Source organism: Buteo buteo, unplaced genomic scaffold (assembly GCF_964188355.1).
Source record: "Buteo buteo unplaced genomic scaffold, bButBut1.hap1.1 HAP1_SCAFFOLD_116, whole genome shotgun sequence".
Lineage (NCBI taxonomy): Eukaryota > Metazoa > Chordata > Aves > Accipitriformes > Accipitridae > Buteo > Buteo buteo.
Genome location: NW_027439280.1, coordinates 1 through 20,413, shown reverse-complemented (window position 1 = coordinate 20,413; position 20,413 = coordinate 1). Strand labels below are relative to the sequence as shown.

Sequence of the window (20,413 nt, the reverse complement as noted above, 5' to 3'; positions counted from 1 at the left end):
ACCTGTACTCAGTAGTTTATCGTATTTAGTTCACATCCCACATTTCTCATGTCGTTAGAGCTTATGGGACTGTTATTTACTCACAAAAGCCTACTGAAGTGATGTTAACCTGTACACTGTAGTGCATTGCTTCTACTTCTGAAGACAAAGTCCAAATAAAAGGCAGGAATGCCCTTCATTGCAGAGGAAAAAATACAGCTGCCACAGTGATTCCTTCTGTTGCTCCTGATGCTGTATACATTAACATCAACATCTGCTGACATTAGCAAAGAGCAACATGGAACTAGACTTACCATCAAGAAATCATGTTTTTGTGTGATAAATAGGCAGCAGCAGCTGTTTTTACAGCTGGGAGATTTCATCTAACTGCGGGACCAGACACAGTCACTTCTTGGACATTCCAGATTGTCTTGAACAGTGCTAGAATGAACAGAGAACAGAAAGAAATGCTGAAATTGCAACTTTTCTTATGGTAAATTGCAGTATTATTGGCATTCTTCTGAGTCTTCTTCCACGTGCTGCCCAATTCTTTTTTTGTGTGCTGTACTATGAGAATGTCTTCAAGGCACCTTGATAAAGGACATGCTCAGGACTACACTTCTCTCAGATTCTGTGCTTGACTGCTTCCTCTGTGTTCCCGACCAGTTAAGTTCTCAAGGTTATACCCCAGCTTCATCCCACTGGCCCAGAATAGGAGAACCACAAATTACAGTAACTTTTCTGGGTATGATGGGAACAGGCAGCCCCACACTCACCGTGCAGCTCATCTCCACACATTTTCTTGACACGCTTTTCTGACTGCAGCACCATGAGCGCTTGGAAAGCCTCTCCTGCTTGTTTTGCCTGCCAACAAACCACTTCAAAGACTTCAGCCCTCTGTTGTCTGCTCACATGCTACCCCACGGGATGGCCACGTGCTTGTACCTGTAATGCACTCACAGAAGAGGATCGAGAGGGCTGTGAAAGTGGTACCAGCTGCAGGTGAAATGACTTATGTAAGGGATTTTTCTATTTGGAGAAGATCATAAAACAATAATATTTTGGGCTACCAATAAAAAGACAGTTTTGTGATAAAATAGGAAGTTTTAGGCTCCCTTCCTCCCTCCAAACAGTGAGCAGCAGCCTCTAGACAGGAGCATGGAATAGTCCTGACCAGAGTCAGCATTGCATCACATGGACCTGGTCTAAAATAGCTCTAACAAAATCCCAGCCTCAGAGGAGAAAGCAGCAGCAGCAGCAAAGATAAATCCTGTGATTATAACCAGAGTGAGGTTGTAAAGTCAGTATCTCTCTTCAGGAAAGTGACCATTAAGACTATGGCTTCAGTTTCTGTCCTGGGGCCTTTTCAAGCTGGTTAGGTCATTGTTTTAGAAGTTTGAGGTTTATTCAGGAAGAGATCAATTCACGAATGGATCATATATTTTAGCTGATCAAGAGAATAAGTGGCACATGGCTATGTCTGTTAGTGTGTGAGCCCATGTCCGTAGAAGCCCCGTCGACAGCTTCACCAAGATTACCTTCTCACAAGGCCATTCTTCAATGACCTTCAGACGGTTCAAAATACACAGCCTATCTTAATGCCACTATCCAGGAGAGGATGTTTGTCCCAGCTAGTGTTGCATGGTCTGAGAGCTGTCTTTCTCAGGGACGAATCGTCTAGGGTGAAAGTGTTTTTCGTCTTAATGAGGGCAGAGCAAAAGTGTGATGCTGCACAGACTCTCCCTCTCGTGGGGAGGGAGGTCCATATTGGTGTCTGGGTCCAGACCATGACATTCCCTTTCTCTTGCAGTGTGAAGTGTTGAGGCACACAGAGCAATGCAGAAAGCACAAAACACCAAGTTACCGTTACCAAGTTGGAAACTGTATCTGCACCCTATCAGCATGGTCATCTTCTTTCTCACTGTCCCATGCCAAGAGAGAGCCTCCCCAATTTGACCACTGCTTTGGCTAGAGAAAACCCACACAATTCTAATCCTCATCGCAGTGGCACAGGGAGATGTGCATGAAGGGCGGGAATGGGAAGGGTGCTACATAGACAAGCAAGGGGAATCCAGGGATAGCCACACACTTGTGACTAAGACACAGTGGCTTAGGGAAATGCACAGTTCTGGGGCATGAAGGTCCTAGCAAGAAAGACTGCAGAAGTCCCAAGCCCTTCCCCTCTGCTCTGTCGAGCCCTGGGCTCCCCAGTGCCAGGCAGAGACGGCCACATTGGAAAGAACTCTCCCCCCAGTGCCCCTCCCACTTTCCGTTGGGCTTAGAATGTTGGTCGTTGGGCTTAGAATGTTGGTCGTTGGGCTCAGAATGTTGGTCGTTGGGCTTAGAATGTTGGTCGCTGGGCTCGGAATGTTGGTCAGTTGGAGCCCACGGCCGCCAGAGACAGCAGCACGGAGCTGTGCTGGCACGCAGGAGCGCTGGGAGGAGGCAGGATCTGACCGAGCGGCACCGAACCGGCACCGGCACCTCGCCTCCCATCCCCGCTGTCGCCGACTGGCCCGCGTCCTCGGTCCACGGCGAGGGTCCTCCTCTCCCGGGCAGGATGGGCCAGGCCAACTGCTGCTGCGGCTCCAGGTGAGCTCTCCCTGTGCCTCGGGGGCACGGCCGGGACCCGCGGTGGCAGCGGCCTTTCTCATGCCCGCCGCTCTCTGCTCTGCAGGGAGGCTCTCGCCGATGCCGAGGCGGTGCTGAGCGCGGACGTGCGGCTGACCCGGGGCCGCAAGAGGAGCGAGAGACGCCTTCTCCTCCTCCAGGAGGAACTGGTGATCGCCAAGTTGCAGTAAGACCCTCAGAGCCCAGCTGCCTTTCCCCCAGCCCTGGCCCTGGCCCCAGCCCCGGGACACCCCGGCCCCAGCCCCAGGCCCCGGCCCCTTGGTGCTGGATGCGCCCATCGATGTCTGTCCCAAGGGCAGGTGGGGGACAGGGCTCGGCCCGGGGGGACCCCGAGGAGGACACCCCCAGCTCACCGCCTGCCTCTCCTCTCTGCTCTCTGCAGACGCGGCACCAGCCTGCGCCCACAGCTCCGCCTGGCCCTGGACCAGCTGTGGGTGCTGAGCGGCAGAAAGGAGGCAGCAGGGGAGGAAAAAGAGGAGGAGGAAGGCAGCGACGAGGACATCCTCATCCTCGTCTGGCCCACCGGCTCATGCGTTGTCGCCTTTGGGTGAGTCGTGGTGCCACATCCCCTGGCTGGGTGGGAGAGGTTCCCAACCGTGCCCAGAAGAGAAGGGCAAAAGTCCTGCTCTGGCAGGACACAGGGAGCCAGGGCTTGGGCAGAGTCCCTGTCCTGCCCCACGGGGCTTCTTCGTCCTGCCCCTCTTTCCTTCCCCACGGCGCAGGGCTACACACAAACACGCCTCTGCCCACGGGCTTTGAAGCAGCGGGGCCTGACGCTGGTTCTCCTCTCTTTCTGCAGCTCCCAGGCGCTGAAGGAGCTGTGGGTGGGCACGCTGCTGGGGTAAGCCAAAGGGGGATGCTCCAGGCGCAGCCTGATGGGAGAACACAGCTCCCCAGCTGGGGAGAGGTGCCCTCGCAGCTGCCAGGAGCTCTCGGGGAGAGCTGCCTGACAGGAGAGAAGGGGCAGCTCGGGGCTCAGCCAGCTCTCTCCCTGTCCCTTCCCGGTCCACAGGACACCAGAAGGAGCAAAGCAAGCCCGGGTGACCCATCTCCCCTCCCTCAAACCCCTGGAGAAGCAGCTGAGCCACCGCCACGCCGTGAGTGTCTCCCCAATCTGGGCTCTGTCCCCGAGCCCTGGTCCTCCAGCCGAGCAAGCAGCAGAGGCATCGCTGCTCACCTTCCTCCGCTCCTTCTCTCTTGCCCAGTGGAGGACATTCAGCGCCGGGAGCCTGGAGAGGCTGATCGAGGGCCAGGCAGAGGTGAGAACGGCTGCCTTTCGCCCACCTCTGGCTGTGCCGGCATGTGCGGCAAGTGGGGAGAGGTTGTGGGGAGGGTCTCATGGTGCCACTCGGGGAGTGGAGAGGGTTGGGGAGCCACCAGGAATGCCAGCACATCCTCACTGGTGGCACTGGGGGGAATCCTGCCATGCAGGGCAGAGAGCCCCACAGGGCACAGGGTCCCAGCTCTGCTGCGCTCAGGCTGCTGGTGCCGGGCGGCAGCTCGCCGGCGGCCCTTTCTGCTGCGGGGATGCTCTCTAAGCGCAATCTCATTTTTGCAGGATCATCCCAAGCAAGGGCCACCGACAGCCCCATCTGGGAACAAGGGAGGCGGACTTTGCCGCTCACCAGGTGAGTTTTGGAAAGGAAGGCAACCTCCTGCAAATGGTTGAGCTGTGCTCACTTGTCCCTTGAGTGTCGCCATGCAGGTGCGGCACCCCAAGGCAGGACATCACCTGGACGAGCACAGACACCCGCTGGGCAGCGGCCGCTGGACGTGGTTCTGCGGGGACACGGAGCCTCTGCTGCTGCCCACGGCTTGGAGGAGGGCAGGGCGAGGGCTGGGACAGGCTGTCCCGGTGGCATGCCGGCTCTCAGGAGCCTGCGAGATGGAGCCGCTGAGCTGGAGCCGCGGTTCCAGCTGCTGGCTCCCTGCTCGTCCTCACTGCTCAGCACCGCGCTGCAGGCAGGGCAGGCTCCGGGAGCAGCGGCCTGGCAGTCTCCATTGACGGGATCTTGCTCTGTTTTCCTTTGCAGCAGGAGGAAACAGCAGGAGGAGCAGGAGGAGGATGGGGCTGCCCTGGCCCTTTGCTCTGCGGAGGACCCCGGCCGCTGCCCAGGCGCCAGGGCAGGCGGGCTCCGGCTGTGGCAGGGCGCTTTTTGGACAGCCCCTGGCAGCCCTCTGCGGGGAGGACGGCTCCCTGCCCCGGCCCATCCAGGTAAGCCAGCCTGGCCGGGGGGGTCCCCAGCCCTCCAGATGCTCCCTAGAGGCGGTGGGAGCCCTCCCTCCGGCTGCTCCACAGGGCGTCCCCAGGAGCTGCGGGGATGGTGGCTTGGGCTCTTCACCCCCAGCAAGGAGCTCGCTCTGGGGCAGTGCTCTGGCCACCGCTGTTGGAAGGCAGCTCCTCGGCCAAGCAACTGTCCTCCTGCCCCTCCTGCAGGAGCTGCTGGCTGTCCTGCGCCGGGAAGGACCGTCGACGGAGGGGATATTCCGCAGAGCCGCCGGCGGGACCGAACTTCGGGAGCTGCGGGAGGCCCTGGACCGCGGCGCACGCGTCGACCTGGGAAGCCAGCCTGCGCTCCTGCTGGCCGCCGTCTTGAAGGTGAGCGCTTCTGACCTGCGCCTGGAGGAGCTCCTGGCCGGCCTGGAAACTTCAAAGGCTCACCCGGAGCCCTTGGCATTGTAGGACTTCCTCCGAAGCATCCCCGACAAGCTGCTCGTCAACAACCTCTACGAGGACTGGATGCAAGCCATGGAGAGGACCGGCAAGGAGGAGAAGCTCTCCGAGCTGAAAGCGTAAGTGCGGGCAGCAGCCCGCCTGTTGAGCAGGGACGGGTAGAGGCCTGGGACTTGCCTGCAAAGGGACGGTCTCCTTAAAAAGCTGCGTCTTCTGTCTTCTGGCAGCTTGCTGTTGCTGGGGTGGGCTTAGGTTTCGGGGAAAGGGCATGGAGAGGGAGCCTTCCCTTGCCTGGGCTTGGGGGAAATCAGGATCTAGGAAGGAACGCCGTGCTTCCTTCCTGAGCTGCAGGAGCACCGACCGCTGGCTGAGAGCACCTGGGAAGCTGCACAACTCAGCTGCTGGCTCCCCCCTGCCTTGGGCAAGCCTGGGGGATGGCTGTGGGCAACATCTGCTCTATTAACGTTGAGTTCCCGTTCCCTCAGGGTGGCCAAGAAGTTGCCTGCAGCCAACCTCCTCCTCCTCAAGCGGCTACTCTCGCTGCTCCAGCACATCGGCCACAGCGCAGCCACCAGCAGGATGACCACCAGCAACCTGGCCATCTGCCTTGGGCCAAATCTGCTGAGCCCACCCAACGAGGACCTGCTCCCGCTCCAGGCCATGCTGGAGGTGACCGAGAAGGTGCGCTGTGTTGGCAAGCCGGCTGCAGCCTTGCCGGCCCATCCGAGCTTGGCTGCTCAGAGGTCCCTGGCTGCCTCCTCCCTTGAGCAAATGCCGGTGGGGTGGCTGCCTGCAAAGGCAGCCCCGCAGCCACAGCCGTCTGTGCAGAGGCAAGGGTCGGGAGTGGGAAAGGCTGCTTGGGACAACTTCAGGCAGCTGGGTTGAGACCAAGGCTTTGATTTGTGCAGGTGAACACGCTGGTGGAGTTTATGATTGAATATTGCAGTGACATCTTTGGGGAGGAGGTGGCTGGCCGCTCCTGTCCATCAGCCGGCGAGTCGCCAGCCCCCATGGACGGAGCCACAGGTATGAGGAGGAACTGAGGGCTGTCCCAGGCTGGGGCTCGGGATACCAGAAACCTCAACGTCAAGAAGAAAAACGGTGTAGGGCTTGGGGTGGGTTTTGCTTTAGGCGTGCCTTACTTCCAAGGCGTCACTGCTGCACATGGTTTTGCTTTCTAGACCTGCCTTTGGAAGAGCAAAGTGGCCCTGCAGGCAGAGGAGACCAGGGCCACCAGGCAGAAGCCATTCTGCATGCATCCCCCTCTCTGGACATCCTCAAAGGAGCTGGGGGAGACACGGTGGCAGAGTCCAAAACGACAGAGGTATGTCAGCTCTGCTCCACAAGCACCGTGACAGCGTCTCTCAGGTAGGAGGGTAGTTTCTGAGGAGGCCAAGTAGCTGCTGGGCCTCCTCCGGCCAGCCGATGGCTTGTGTGTTTGGGGTTGTTCCTCTTCCTCCCCCCCGGAATCGTACATTGTACAGAAAACTGGGAAGGTCCTTTCTCAAATGCATTAGGCATGTGCTTAATCCATCCAAATACCTACAAAAAGACAGCGGGGAGTAGCTGTCAACTTGAGAGGGCTTTTGCTCAGATCCTACTTCATCACAGTTTCATCAAGTGTGTTTTGGGGCGGGTGGACTGTGCAAAATGTGGATGATGCAAAGCAGCATCTTCCCCAGAGAGCTAAGGTGGCAATCTGGCAAGCAGTCCCTTACTACTCCAGGCCGTCCCTTGCCACCCCTTAACTCCAACATTTCTGGTTTAGGCACCTCCAGCTTTGCCTCCAGCCACCCTCGAGAGCACGGCAGAGCCCCTGCTACGTCCGCAACAACTGGGCAGCCTTTCAGAGGAAAGAAGGTAAAACAAGTCACTTTTGCTTAAAATCAGAACTGTCTCCGCTGCATCATGGCCTTACCTATCTAAGCACACTGTGGGATGGAAAGGTTTGCAGGCTCTCCCCAGGACAAGGAAAAGAGAAGAAACCGACGGAGGAAAGAGGCCTGGGGAGAGGAGAGTGAAAGCTGTGCCGAAAACAAGAGGAGGAAGAGAGAAAACAGATTGGGGGATCGCAAACGGAAAAGATGCAGGAAGGTCCGGCAGGTCAAGAAGCCCAGGTGTGTACCAGGCTCTGCTGCCCATCCAACTCTCAGCACTGCTCTAAGTCAGGCCAACCCGCTGGCAAGGCACGGCGAGGGATGGTGCTGCGCAGGGTCTGGCAAGAACCCCGTGGCCGCTCCCCAGGGGCTCCCCATCGAGCCCTGCTGCGTGGCACAGGGGCCCTGTGCATCTCTGCGCGCGCACAGCTCTCTAAGGGCATTCCCCGTGGGGATAAGGCACCAGAGCCCTCCCCTTGGCAATGCCAGCCGTAGCTCACTCTCTTCTGGGCTATGAGCAATTCCTCGTCAACGGTGTTCCCCAGAGAGAGGGCAACCAAACCCTGCCTCTTCCTGCCGCTGTGCATTCAGCAGCGCTCTCTGACTCTGTCCTTGTAGGTGCCGTTTTCCTGTTACTGGCTGAACCCCTGTGAGCCCTGGGCCCGCCCCCCACCGCAGTTAATGTTCTCAATAAAACGGTTTTTCTCTCTTCTGACTGTGTCCGCCATCGGCTGTTCTGGAGCGGGCAGCTGCTGTTTGAGGATGACCCCTCGGGGAGGAGTTTGGGATTGTGCCTTGTCCCAGCATCCTTGCCGGCACGCATGAGGGCTGGGTTCAGGTGCTTTAGGAGTGAAAGCAAGGCACAGAGTTGCACAGGAGGGTGGAGGTTGGAAGGGAGCTGTGGAGGTCGTCCAAGCCCTCTGCTCAAGCAGGCTCCCTTAGAGCAGGTTGCCCAGGACCACGTCCTGGTGCGTTTGGGCTACCTTGGAGGAGCAGCCCCATGAGCTCCGAGCGAGGGCAAGATGTAGGCAGACACGGTGGCCAGGAAGGGCTGAAGGTCCGTATGCAGCCACCATCACCTGCAGCTTGCTGCTCCCTGCGGCCATCACCCTTGCACAGCGAGTGCCGGGCAGTTTCTGCAGAATCCCCTCGCTCATGGCAACGGTATAAACCCAACCGCCGTGCTGGGCGGTAGGAATGCGTCAGCTCGCCCCAAAAAGCTTTGGAAGGGGCTCCAACAGCAGCCGGACTGCTGAGGCTTTTGTGCGCCCCGGTGTGATACAGGGGATGCCTGCACCCTGAGGGAGGAGGAAGGATGAGCACTCTCCCCGTCCATCCGTCCGTGGGTAGGTAACTCTTTTGCTCACAGGTTGTGGTGGTTTAAGCCTGGCCGGTGGCTGAGCACCACACAGCCGCTTGCTCCCTGCCCCCCAGGGGGATGGCGGGGGAGAATCGGAAGGGTGAGAGCCCCGACCGTATCGCCACAGCAGGCTTCGCCCTCCCGGTGTCCCATCACGCTGGGACCCCCCACAGCACTGCCCAGTGACACACTGGGGGGAGTAGGGGGCACTGGGGGGAACCGAGGGGGTCACAGGAGGTTACAGGTGTGTGGGCAGGGGGCGGAAGGGGGGCACTGGGGGACGAGTGGGGAATGGCGGGGGGACCTTAAAGGGTCAGCAGCGGCACAGGGGCCGAGCAGAGGGACGGAGAGTAGCATCTGGCTGGCCCATCGGACCCCTGCCCGTTAACCCAGGCCCCACTGGTGCTGTTCCTCACCCCCAGCGAGCCTCCGCACATCTGCAGGGGGCAGGGGCAGCTCCACACAGGGAGGCCACCAGCAGAGACGTGGTTTTGTCCCTTGGGCTGCTGTGCACGCTGGCCCGGCTGCGAGCCCACGTGAGCCTCAGCCCCCTGTCCCGCGGGTCCCACCACACGCGCGTGACCCAAACGGAACGCTCTGCAAAGTTCGCTCAAAGGAAGCACGTGCTTCCGCCTTGCCCAGTCCTTCCTAAAGGTGTTCCTTGGTAAAGGTGAGGATGTAAGCGGGAACGGAGCCCCTTTCTGGGTTGAACAGCAGGCTGAGGGGGGCTCCTGCTGTGGCGGGGGCACCGGCAAGGGCCAAGCTGGCCAGTCTTCCTTCGTTCCGGTCTTCAGAGGTGGCAACCTCCTGCGTGCTCTGGGCTGGCACAGCCTTGCCCGTGACCCAGGGGAAGTTTCCCTCTCCCCGAGTCCAGAGTCCTGCCCCATACACGGCACCCTGGGGCAAAGGGCAGAGGAACCAAGAGGTTCCCCTCCTTCTCAGGGTCCCCAGCGTCAGCTGTAGCATCGCGCCTATCCTTTGTAGTGCCCAGAGCCTCCTGTTTCGGGCCGAAATCCTCGGTTTTCGGGTCCAAACCCGCCTTTGATGACCCCCAGCCTTTCCTCAGGGCCCACAGCTCCATGCTGAGGCTCTCAGCCCTAAAGGTGGAGTTCGTTGCCTGGCAACCTCCACCCAGCAGTCCCTGGGGAGTCAGTGGGCCCAGGACAGCCAATCGCATTTGAGGAGGCGGGGGCAAGGCATGTGATCGATAGGTAACCCACCAGTCAAGCTTCGAGGCCTGCAGGAGAGGTGGCAAGAGGGGAAAAAGCCGGGCTCCCTGCCGGGTGTGTGTGGGGGGGGGTGTTGGTTGGAGGCGGGGCATGCCCGCTCCACCAATCACAGCTGGCAAGAGCAAAGCAGAGATGACTGATGAGCCGCCTGACCCATCACTGGATGGGAGGAGCGATCTCATGCAGCCAATCGGAGGAAACATCGCCTCAGGGAAGGGCGGGCCCCAAAGCAGGGCACAGTGGCAGCCGAGGGGAGCGATCCTCCGAGGCAGCACCGCCTGAAGGGAGGAGACTGGCAGCCCTCCCCAGCTGTGCTGACCCATGGGAGAAGAAGGTGGGGCCTTCTCCTGGGGCCAGGAGTTTCCTCTAGGCACCTGCAGTGCCGAGGGCTCCGGCAGTCCTGGGAGCTGAGTGTGCCAGGCGCAGGGCAAGCGGCTGAGCTGGGCGTTCTCCAGCGGCAGGCATTTGGACGAGGGGGGCTCGGCGGGAACCCGTCTTGCCCTCCCGCTTCTTCTTGTGCTTCTTGAAGTGGAAGCACTTGTGCAAGGCTCCAGGAGGAGTTCATTTGGTGCCCGCCCTTGCTAATTGCAGGTGGGTGGTCTGCAGCGGGCAGGGAATGGGACAGGACTGCTCGCAGGAATGCCGTGGGAGGGGAGGTCCGTCGCTCAGGGAGACAAGGATGAAGGGTGGGCATTGAGGGTTGTGGTGCTTCTCTTCCCAGGTCACCATTACGCGTGAGGAAGCTCTGCTTCCCTGGCAGTGGCCGAACATCTGCCTGCCCTCGGGAAGCCAAAGGCAGAAATCAAGCAAGAGTCGGGATGGAGTTGCAGGAATAGTCGCCACCTGTCGACCCCAGCTGTCGCCCCAGTTCATTCTCTGTGTGGAGAGGCAGTTCAGGGTGCCAGGAAAAGGTAATTTAAGGGATCTCCACTGCTTATCGGTTCTGCTGACTCTCATGACTTTACTGGCATTGTGGCATTTGGTGCTAATGCCAAAGCTCTTGGGGAAATCTGTGTCAGGGTATTGGCATCTCTTAGGGTTGTGATCCTGTGGTAGGGGGGAAAGCTAAAAAAATGAGACACAACTGTAAGTAAAGAAGCAACATTGAGGGGGGGGGGGGAAATACATTTTCCCAAAACACTTTTGAGGTTTAGGGATTTGGTTTGAGAACTCTTGTTTTGGTGACACACTTGCTAATAAGTCCAAAAAGAGATTTATCTTTGCTTTCATTGAGATTTTGACTTGAGTGCAGTTAGTGATCTGCTGAAACCTTAAATCACTCCTGTCATCTGACCAATTCTCTGTTTTGTCTCTACTACTGAGCTGATTTTCTTTTCTCAAATGTGGCATAAAATTTGTATGTACTTCCTGGAAATTGAAAGATTTAACAGTGCTTTGTGGAGTGCTATTCAGTCGATGGGCGCATGGCACACAAGAATTTAGGGGTAAAAGTTCTTTTAGAGGTTCTGAGGGTTATGGTCCTGCTGAAAGATTAGTGAGAAATTCAGCTACACAGTTGTCAGGACTCATAAAACTTGCCAAGACTGCAAATATGTGATGTCTGGGCTTTGGTGTTGACTAAGCACAGTGCAAACACAGGTGGATACAAAAGCTGGAAACAAGAGCTTAGGCATAAAAGAACCAAACCAAACCAAAACCCAAGATGATGGAAGAGAGAAAAATGTCCTGCCAAAAATACTCCTTTAATTATTCACCGACAGAAAAGACAACTTCCAGAAGAGATTGTCTTCCTGGATGCAACTGTGAGAAGAAACCTAATTACTGAACCAAAATAGTACACATCTTGTAGGATGATAATAATGCATTAAGTATAAAATAAATAAAAAGGCAGAAGAAGCCATGCTGTATTTCCTTCAGATTGTGGATTGCCTCTCTTCCAAAGATACTAGATGTTTATCTGCCCAGTACTAACAGCACTTAAATATTATTTGCTGTTTGTAAATGAAGTATTTGAATTGGAAGTAAAGGCTTAAGATTATGAAGCTTTTCACTGCCAACAAAATGTCTAGGTGCTGAAGGAGCTGGCTGCTTGCTGGTCCCAGGGTGCAGGTAAAGCTACTTTCTGATTATCAGAGATGAATCAGAATCTCGGACATTGCCTGACTCTTCATCATCTCGGTATCGTGCTGAATATCAGTAGCAGGCAGGGAAGGGGGTTCTTGTGTCCCTGTCTGAGATGCCAAATTGTGATTTCTGCTCTCTGTCCCAGGTACGTGCCTGTGCAGGCAGCTAGATGGGAGCTTTCCCTCTGCAGAGCACGGCTCTCTGCGGTTTGCAGAGAATAATGTTTTCTACAGCCTTGTTTTCAGCTTTAGGCAGGTCTGGCTTCATTTTTCGGGGGAGGCAAGAAGGCTTGCCTTCTGGGAGTGTGTTTCACCACTGTCCCATTTTTGCTGAGGTCCATGAGTGTCCCTAGTTGTGAGTAAAGGAGCCCTGGTGGGACTGTGGGCTGGAGATGTGCTGCTTTTTGCCCCTTCTGCCCCTCCTCTGAAGATCTGATAGCAGAAGTGTCTTTGAGACAGGTTTTTTGACCTGCTTCAATGCAGTAATGGATTACTGAGAAGCAGCAGTACCAGGGAGTATGAATGCAATTTTCTCTTGCATGATTTGGCTGAAGATCAGAAATGTGCTTCACTGAATAGGAACATTGTTGATTAAAATGGCATGACTGTTGATGCCATATTACAGCGGTATCTTGCAGTGTTGGAAGCTCAAATCTATCTTTTCGTGTTAACTTAAAGCTTAAACTCTGAGAAGACTGTAGGAATTTAAAAATCACCCTCTGCAACCTATGCAGACCTTGAGGTATGAGCCAGACTGAGAGGAGTGAAGAAAATGTGTTCATGCTTTTTTATCCAGCTGAAAGAGCTCTGTATAGCTTTAAATGCTGTTGCATCTCATTTTTAGTTGAATATAAGCTGATGGTAATAGATTAGGTGTCAGATATCTTGTGAGGGCAACTACCTGGCAATGACATATTATTAACAGTAGTTTAAATGATTGCACTTGTTTCAGAACAAAGAGTGGAGTTCTGTCTATTTTTAATCTGAGTTTCTGAACTATCTGATTGGAACTTAGTACTGGGGAGGCCTTCAATACAATTTTTTTTATGATGATCACTAGGGTGTGATGGTTGTCGGTTATTTTTAGGTGGTGTGGTCAAATCAGAGGTGTTGAAAGCTTACCCCTCATCTAATTGGGGTGGGTTTTGTTTGTTTTCGGTGCTTATTTCTTTTGGAAAAGCTGAAGATTAAAATCTCTCTGTATATACCCATGCACCCCTTCTCCATGGTGTTTACATAAATGTTTAGGCTGTTTTCCAGGCTGTTTCCTTCGTGCAAGACTGGTTGGAATCCCCTTAAAACACCCTTTTACCCAGCACCTGCGAGGGAGGACCACAGTGTTTGGGGACCTCGGTGGTCCCAGTGCCTGAGGATGGTGTGTGCACACACACACACATTTATCTGGGGTGTTCCTGCAGCTCCCTGGGACTGGGCTGTAGCCAGGGCCAGGGTTTGTGAAACCCCTTGTCTGAAGATTTCTTGGGACCACAGCACCCACAAGGGCAGGAGCAGAGGGACAGGGAAGAGAAGCATTTAGCAATATTTAGCAGGGGCTCTCACCAAACCAGGCTGATCCACTCTCCAGCTTCTCCCTTAACTTGGGGGGAATCTGCTACCACAGATGTTTCTGGCGTTTGCCGCATCGGGAGGATTGTCAGTGGGCTGCACTGGGAGCAGGTTATGGGAAATAAGAGCCTGTAATGGTCAGACTACAATGCTGGGAGATTTTTACAGTAATGCCCGTGCTGCAAGAATCCAAAGGTCAGAGAGGAAAATTGCAATACCAACTTCAATTAGTGACTAAGAAAGGGAATGACTTTCATGATGTGTCAGACTGTGCCTCTAAGCCCTATGAGAAGCTGCCACCCTTCTCCGATGACAGGTAGCGTCGTGGCAGTGGCTACTGCTGGGCCAGGAGCAGCAGGCAGATGCTGCGCAATAAAATGAGAGCAGAGAGCAGGCAGGCTTGGTCTGTGAAGGATCTGCTATCCCATAATTCATTCCCTGCCCTTATTCACTGGAGGCTGAATGTGAGGATCTTTGTTCACTGGGGGTTTTTTGTTTTGGTTTTGTGGTTTGTGTTTTTTTTTTTTTTTCTCTTTCTTTTGATTTGGTTTGTGGTTTGTGGTTTTTTTTTAGGGGAGTTTAGGAGAACTGACTATGGGCAGCAGAGAAGATCTGGTGATTCAAAGGATCTTTTTTCAGTTGTTCATGCTAGAAAGTTCTTGGGGTTTTTTGTTTTGTTTTTTTGTTTGCTTCTTCCTGCTGCCACTGAACACCTCTGGGATCCATTGCATTTTACGGGGATTGTTGCTTTGGAAGATGGCAGGAGGTCCTGTGGGCCTTTCTGCCAGCCAGCCCTGCAGGAGCAGGGAAGCTCTGCTGGGAGGAGGCCAAGGAAGGGTGTCAACAGCTGCTGTAGAAATCCAGACGAGCAGTTCAGGTACATAGGAGGGATCAGGGGTACAGTCCAAAGGAGCCACGCAGGGATGTGCTTGAATGATGACTGTTCCCTCCCACCCCAGTGCTATGAAGGACATTTGTGCCCAGGTCTTGTACCAAGGGACTGTCATACCCTCGTGTACGGGGACCCCTCGTACACGCACCCTGGCACGATTAACTTTGCACAATCTTGGCCCCCTTCCCTGTCTTCAGGGGAACCCGAACTAGTAAAACGTTTTTGACTTGTTTTTCTTCCTTGCATGGTGAGGATGGACCATGGCAGCATGATGTCCTTACAGTGTCACTTGGTGGGGAGACTTGGACTTGTCCTCTACAGGCTGGACACTAACTGTCCAAATGACTTCCTAGAGCTGGCTGCAACAAAGAAATGCAGTGTCATGCTAAGGAGGAAATGACAGCTGGATAGCTCCCTCCCAGAAGCTATAGCAAAAGAAGAGAATGAGAAAAATGAGGGATAATTGTTCCTGACAATGCTGTATTTTAAAATCAAAATAGAGATTTTTTTTTTCCTTCAAAATAGAGATTTTTTTTCCCTTCAAAATAGAGATTTTTTTTCCCTTCAAAATAGAGATTTTTTTCCCTTCAAAATAGAGATTTTTTTCCCTTCAAAATAGAGATTTTTTTTCCTTCAAAATAGAGATTTTTTTTTCCCTTCAAAATAGAGATTTTTTTTTCCCTTCAAAATAAAGATTTTTTTCCCTTCAAAATAGAGATATTTTTTTTCCTTCAAAATAGAGATTTTTTTTTTCCTTCAAAATAGAGATTTTTTTTTTCCTTCAAAATAGAGATATATTTTTTTTCCTTCAAAATAGAGACTTTTTTTTTCCTTCAAAATAGAGATTTTTTTTTTCCTTCAAAATAGAGATTTTTTTTTTTCCTTCAAAATAGAGATTTTTTTTTTTCCTTCAAAATAGAGATATTTTTTTTCCCTTCAAAATAGAGGGTTTTTTTTTTCCCTTCAAAATAGAGGGTTTTTTTTTTCCCTTCAAAATAGAGGGTTTTTTTTTTCCCTTCAAAATAGAGGGTTTTTTTTTTCCCTTCAAAATAGAGGGTTTTTTTTTTCCCTTCAAAATAGAGGGTTTTTTTTTTTCCTTCAAAATAGAGATTTTTTTTTTTTCCTTCAAAATTTCTCAGGAAGTTTTTGGTGATGTTGGACTCTCCAGTGCAGAATGATCTGAACACCGCTGCAGTGTCCTGATGACAGGACTTTTCCAAGCACTCAGCTTTAGAAATAGTCTATGGAAAGATGTCCATGTCCTGGGCATGAGATTTAAAAAAAAAAAAAAACAACCAACCAAATTAAGAAAATAAAATTTGAGCGGAAAGTCCTCCTTTCTCCCCAGTGCAATAATTCTTCATGGCACTTGGAATCATGCTCAAAAATGTTGAATCTCTTCCCCTTAAGTTTGAAAGATGGAAGAAAAATTTGAAAATAAACATGGAAGAACACCTGGTCTGCAGGAAAGTTTTTGTGGGGAAAAAAGTTATCAAAAGCAGCTTGGTGATGTGATTTTTTATTTATTTTTTTTTTTTTTTTCCTATTGCCATTTAGGTCAGAGGGACTAATTTGTATGATTTTCTTAAGAATGCTTTCATGTGTAAAATTTAGATCTCATAAATCAAGACTCAAACAGGACAATAGTAAGGATGGAAATGTTTTCTTTACTGGCATACTGGGGACAGACTTTATAGTAGAGAGTGTTGCAATAGGACAAGGGGTAATGGTTTTACACTAAAAAAGGGTAGATTCAGACTAGATATAAGGAAGAAATTTTTTACAGTGAGAGTAGTGAAACACTGGCACAGGTTGCCCAGAGAGGTGGTAGATGCCCCATCCCTGGAAACTTCAAGGTCAGGTTGGACAGGGCTCTGAGCAACCTGACCTAGTTGAAGATGCCTGTGCTCATTGCGGGGGGGGGGGGGGGGCGGGTTGGACTAGATGACATTTGAAGGCCCCTTCTAAGCCAAACTATTCTATGATTCTACGCTAACAAGTTTGGAACAATGTCATCCAGTTCTGGGCTCAGCAGAGAGGAGTGAAACATCACTGGAGTCAGGGTGCCACTTGTTTCTATTAAACATTTTGTTAGAATCTTTCTTTTCTTACTGTAGTTTTGTACAGGCATTCATCTGCCTTTTCCAGTGTTTAATATTCACATGCTGGAAGAGTAATTTAAATGGGTAATAGATACAGAGTGTAACCATTAAATCTAGTTCATAACAATGCAAACTATTGGATGGCAACAATTGCAAATATATGCCTGGCTTTGCAGGATGCCAACTCGTTGGCTTGGGACACAGAGCTCACCTTAAGTGACAATAAACATTTTATATTTAGATGTTCATTGCTGAGCCAGATGAACACAAAGAGCTGCAGCGTTTCATTTTTTTTTTTCTTTTTGTTTTATGTAGGGGCCTTATGCGGACTGACGGCAGTCCCGGAGAGAGATCCAGCCTCGCTCGAGTGGAGTACACCTGCAGCTTTTAATCAGAAACGACAGCTATAAAGCAGCACTATGTGCAATACCTCTGAGACCTGTACCCTTGCTGGTGCTCACACTTGCATGGAGGAGGAGGTGAGCAGGATGCCTAGCAATAAGAGAATGATAGCATTTGAAATTTCTGGAAGAAAAAGAGTTATTTCTGTCTGTTTTCTTCATTCCTGTCTTTTCTGCTCCTTCTGATAAGCAGTGTGGCTATGTTGTCGGAAGGATAAGCTGAGAAGTGGGTTAAATGAGAAGGTTTTCCTCTGGGGGGAAAAATCTGGAAGTGGCTTGGACCCATATTTTGTAGCTAAATGGATTGTAGCTGTAAAAACGTGCTGTAGCTAGACGATGAGTAAGGCTGTGTCACAAACTGGAAAAGTTGTGGCTGACTGAGGAAATCTGGAGGGGTTTTTGTGCTTGTGGAGTGTCTGTTTTTTAAGAGCTTCTGGAGAGCTGGATAGCTTCAAGAGTAATGTCAAGTCGTTTTGGGGTCCAAAAAAATGCTGAATTGCTGCAGGAGGAGTGTATGGGGTTTGCTGAATCTGAAATAGCTTGTGAGCACCACTGGAGGCACAGTGTTGTGGGGACACCCCCAGAGGTGCAGTGCCCTGGGCAGTGGGGTAAGGGTGTACTTGTGTGGCTGTCACCTTAGCCTGTTTGTAATTCTGTGCTTGTGTGGGAGCTGCCTGTGTCTAGGTGAACAGTACCTCAGTCACACCTTCCTTCTCATACTGTTTTAATGCTACCGTATTTTAATTTGTCTCCCATTATTAATTAATGGATTGACTCCCCTTCAAAGCAGGTTACTGCTTTTTTCCAAGTGCTGAACTGAAAATGGTGACCAAGTCCTGCATACAATGATACTTTCTGCTAGAAAGTCATTGGAATGATTCAGGCACCCACTTTGGTGCTCATCCATTAGGGGAGGACTTCACGTGTGCTGTACTTTGGGAAATGAGTGTGCATTTATTTCTCCATTTAACTGGATTTTTGTGTGAGTGAGATTTGTTAATATTGTTGTATCACTGATTTTGCTGGCTTGCCGTGGAAATCTTCCCCAAAAGAGTTAACAGCTATTTCTAAACAAGATCCTCCAGACCAGATACATCCTGAACAGCTGAGTTGACCTGGGAAGTGGTTGTAGCCTCAGGTGGAGTTGCCATTACAATCACAATAACTGAGCTATCATATAATCAAATTCTCCAGCTCCCTGAATTGCTGATCTCACTTCTAAGCTTTCTGTAAGTGGAACTTCTGAGTCCTTGATGTAAGAAAAGCCTCGGCAGCTTTTAGTTATCTTTTTGGCATTTTCCATCAAAATTTCTGACTAAACTTCACAGCTTCCAGCTGCCTACTTGGCAGTAGGTTTAGGGAGCTGAGCCAGCACTAATGCCAACCCCATGGGGGTCTGCGCTTGCCCTCAGGCTGTGATGGCTGGTGTGATGCTGGTGGTGCATCTGGTGCAGAAAAGGAGCCTTCCCACAGACACAGAAATAAGGCACGAGTCAGCTGGCACGCTCAGCTCATGCTGCTGTAAATAAGCTGAAGTTTTTTGAAGGCTGGCCTCAAAGTGACAGCCTTTCCATTGTCACAGGAACTTGAAAGTCAATAGTAAAGATTGTAAAGTAACAAAAGTCCATGATAAAGATTTCATCTTTGAAGACCGCAAACAGCAACCCGCGTGAGGAGTACCTGCTCTAGCCTGAAGTTATTGAAGAGAAAAGAGAAAATGTGTTAGTTAGCATTCAGAGGGTAACAATTTTCTGATTTATATTGATTGCATGAGCTAAAACCAAGAAGTACTGAATGCTTATCTGGGAAGTACAGCAGAAAATTGAACTTAAAGGGGATTTGGAGAATGTCTGTTGGAAGAAAAAAATTCTCTTTTATCTATGCAATTTCCTGAAAATAAAAGCACCCACACTCCATATTCCTTAATCTTTTATTCCTCTTTTCATTTCTACTAGTTGTGAAAACTAGAAGACAAACTAATTTGTTATCCTTGTTTAGCCAAAATGATTTCCTAGAGGAAAGAAATATTAAGAAATGTCTAATGTGCAAAACCAGCAGGATTTCTTGCAAACTAGGACAGGGTTTATCAGGCATAGCATACACATGGCCATTTCACCCTCCCAGGGTTTAACAGAGGGCTGAGATTTACCTGAACTCAAAGTTGAATCAGGAGAAATGGATTTGCCCCAAACCAGGAAACAAGGTTTGTAGTTGTCTCAATAGATACAGTGTGATATAGCCCAGGGGAGGTGGAAAACACTGCAATGGTTTCTGCTGATGTTATATGGAAGGAAAAAGAAAAGCAAGCTGAGAGAAAACCTATCAGATAAGGGAAATATCCAGTCATGATCCTACTGTTTGCAGTAGGGTAAACTGCAGCTACTCAGAACAAACATAAATGTCAGAAACCTATGGAAGAGATGAGATCATCCAAAGGTTAGGTACAAAACCAAAGCAGCTTCAGTGTATTGACATAAGCAGTCCTCATATTGAATGTTAAAACATTTCTCTTCTATCAGCTCAGTGCTAAACAGAAGCTGTAAAATGAAATGATAAAGTGAATCAGATAGAGCAATGTATGTTTGGCTGCTTATTGCTGACAACTGGCCCTGGCAAAAGCTGAAATGGTTTTGTGGGTATCAGCAGGCTGCTGCATTCCTACAGTATTTGCAGTTAATGAGATTATTGGGTTGTTGTGTGATGTATAAAAAAAGCTAATATTCTGTCTACAATGCCAAGATGTCTGGGCAAGTCAGAGACATGGAAAGATAAGAGTGAAGTTATGGGACTCATATATTGGGATGTATATTTCAGATATTTTATCCATTTTCTCTACTGCTTGCAGAGAATAGAGATGATTTATTATGAGGTCCAAAAATGCCATTAGTATGCTACATTTGAAATGCATGCCCTAATCTTATTTACCATTGTCCTGTGTGAGGAATTTTAATTATTCTCTAAGGTTTAAAGGAAAAATACCTCCTGGAAGAAAAAAGGAATAATGCTGCAGTAAACTGGCTTTCTCCAGTGTAAGCTTTCAGCCGTAACAGAAGAGAAAATGTGGAAGTGTGTTAGCAACATTCATTTTTCACTACATTACCTTGTGGAAGCAGTATACAAGAGCTATTAATATTTTATTACAGATATCTGTAACTGTGTTTGCAGTTGACTGATCTGACTGTATGATAAGAATTAAGTTAGCAAACAGGTATTTCTCAAGTACAGTCCTGTCTTTTTGTTTGTTTGTTTTCATGGCCAATTGTTAAGCTGTATCAACCAAGCCACTATGTTGTTATGCAGGGTTTTCCATTTCACACCATGCCTTTTCATGCACACGTTGCATGTGGTGAGGTGCTCAGAACAGAGAGAAACCTGCAGCCCAACACGGATGATGATCTCCTCTGCCTGCACTCCTCTCAGAAGCGATGGCATATAGATGTAGTACTCTTACTGAATACATAGTGGCTGGGTTGGTGTGGTGTTTGGGGTTTTTTTGTTGGTTTTTTTTTTTGTTGGGTTGTCATGTCCCCCCCCCCTGCCCCCCCCCCCTCCGGTTGCTTGGCTTTTTTGCAGTACTACGTTATAGGCCTGATCCAGCTGAAAATTCCCCCCAACAAA

The 20,413-nt window shown here is 50.8% G+C and overlaps 1 protein-coding gene across 1 annotated transcript; it reads left to right on the top strand.

The window, feature by feature from the left end:
* Positions 1 to 3,139: 3,139 nt before the first annotated feature.
* LOC142028047 (T-cell activation Rho GTPase-activating protein-like) lies at positions 3,140 to 7,814 on the top strand. Its single transcript, XM_075022157.1, has 7 exons — positions 3,140 to 3,157; positions 4,727 to 4,825; positions 5,048 to 5,209; positions 5,294 to 5,403; positions 5,770 to 5,965; positions 6,193 to 6,310; positions 7,780 to 7,814. The coding sequence occupies exons 1-7, from the start codon at positions 3,140 to 3,142 to the stop codon at positions 7,812 to 7,814; spliced, it is 738 nt and encodes a 245-aa protein (XP_074878258.1).
* The last annotated feature ends 12,599 nt before the right edge of the window (positions 7,815 to 20,413 follow it).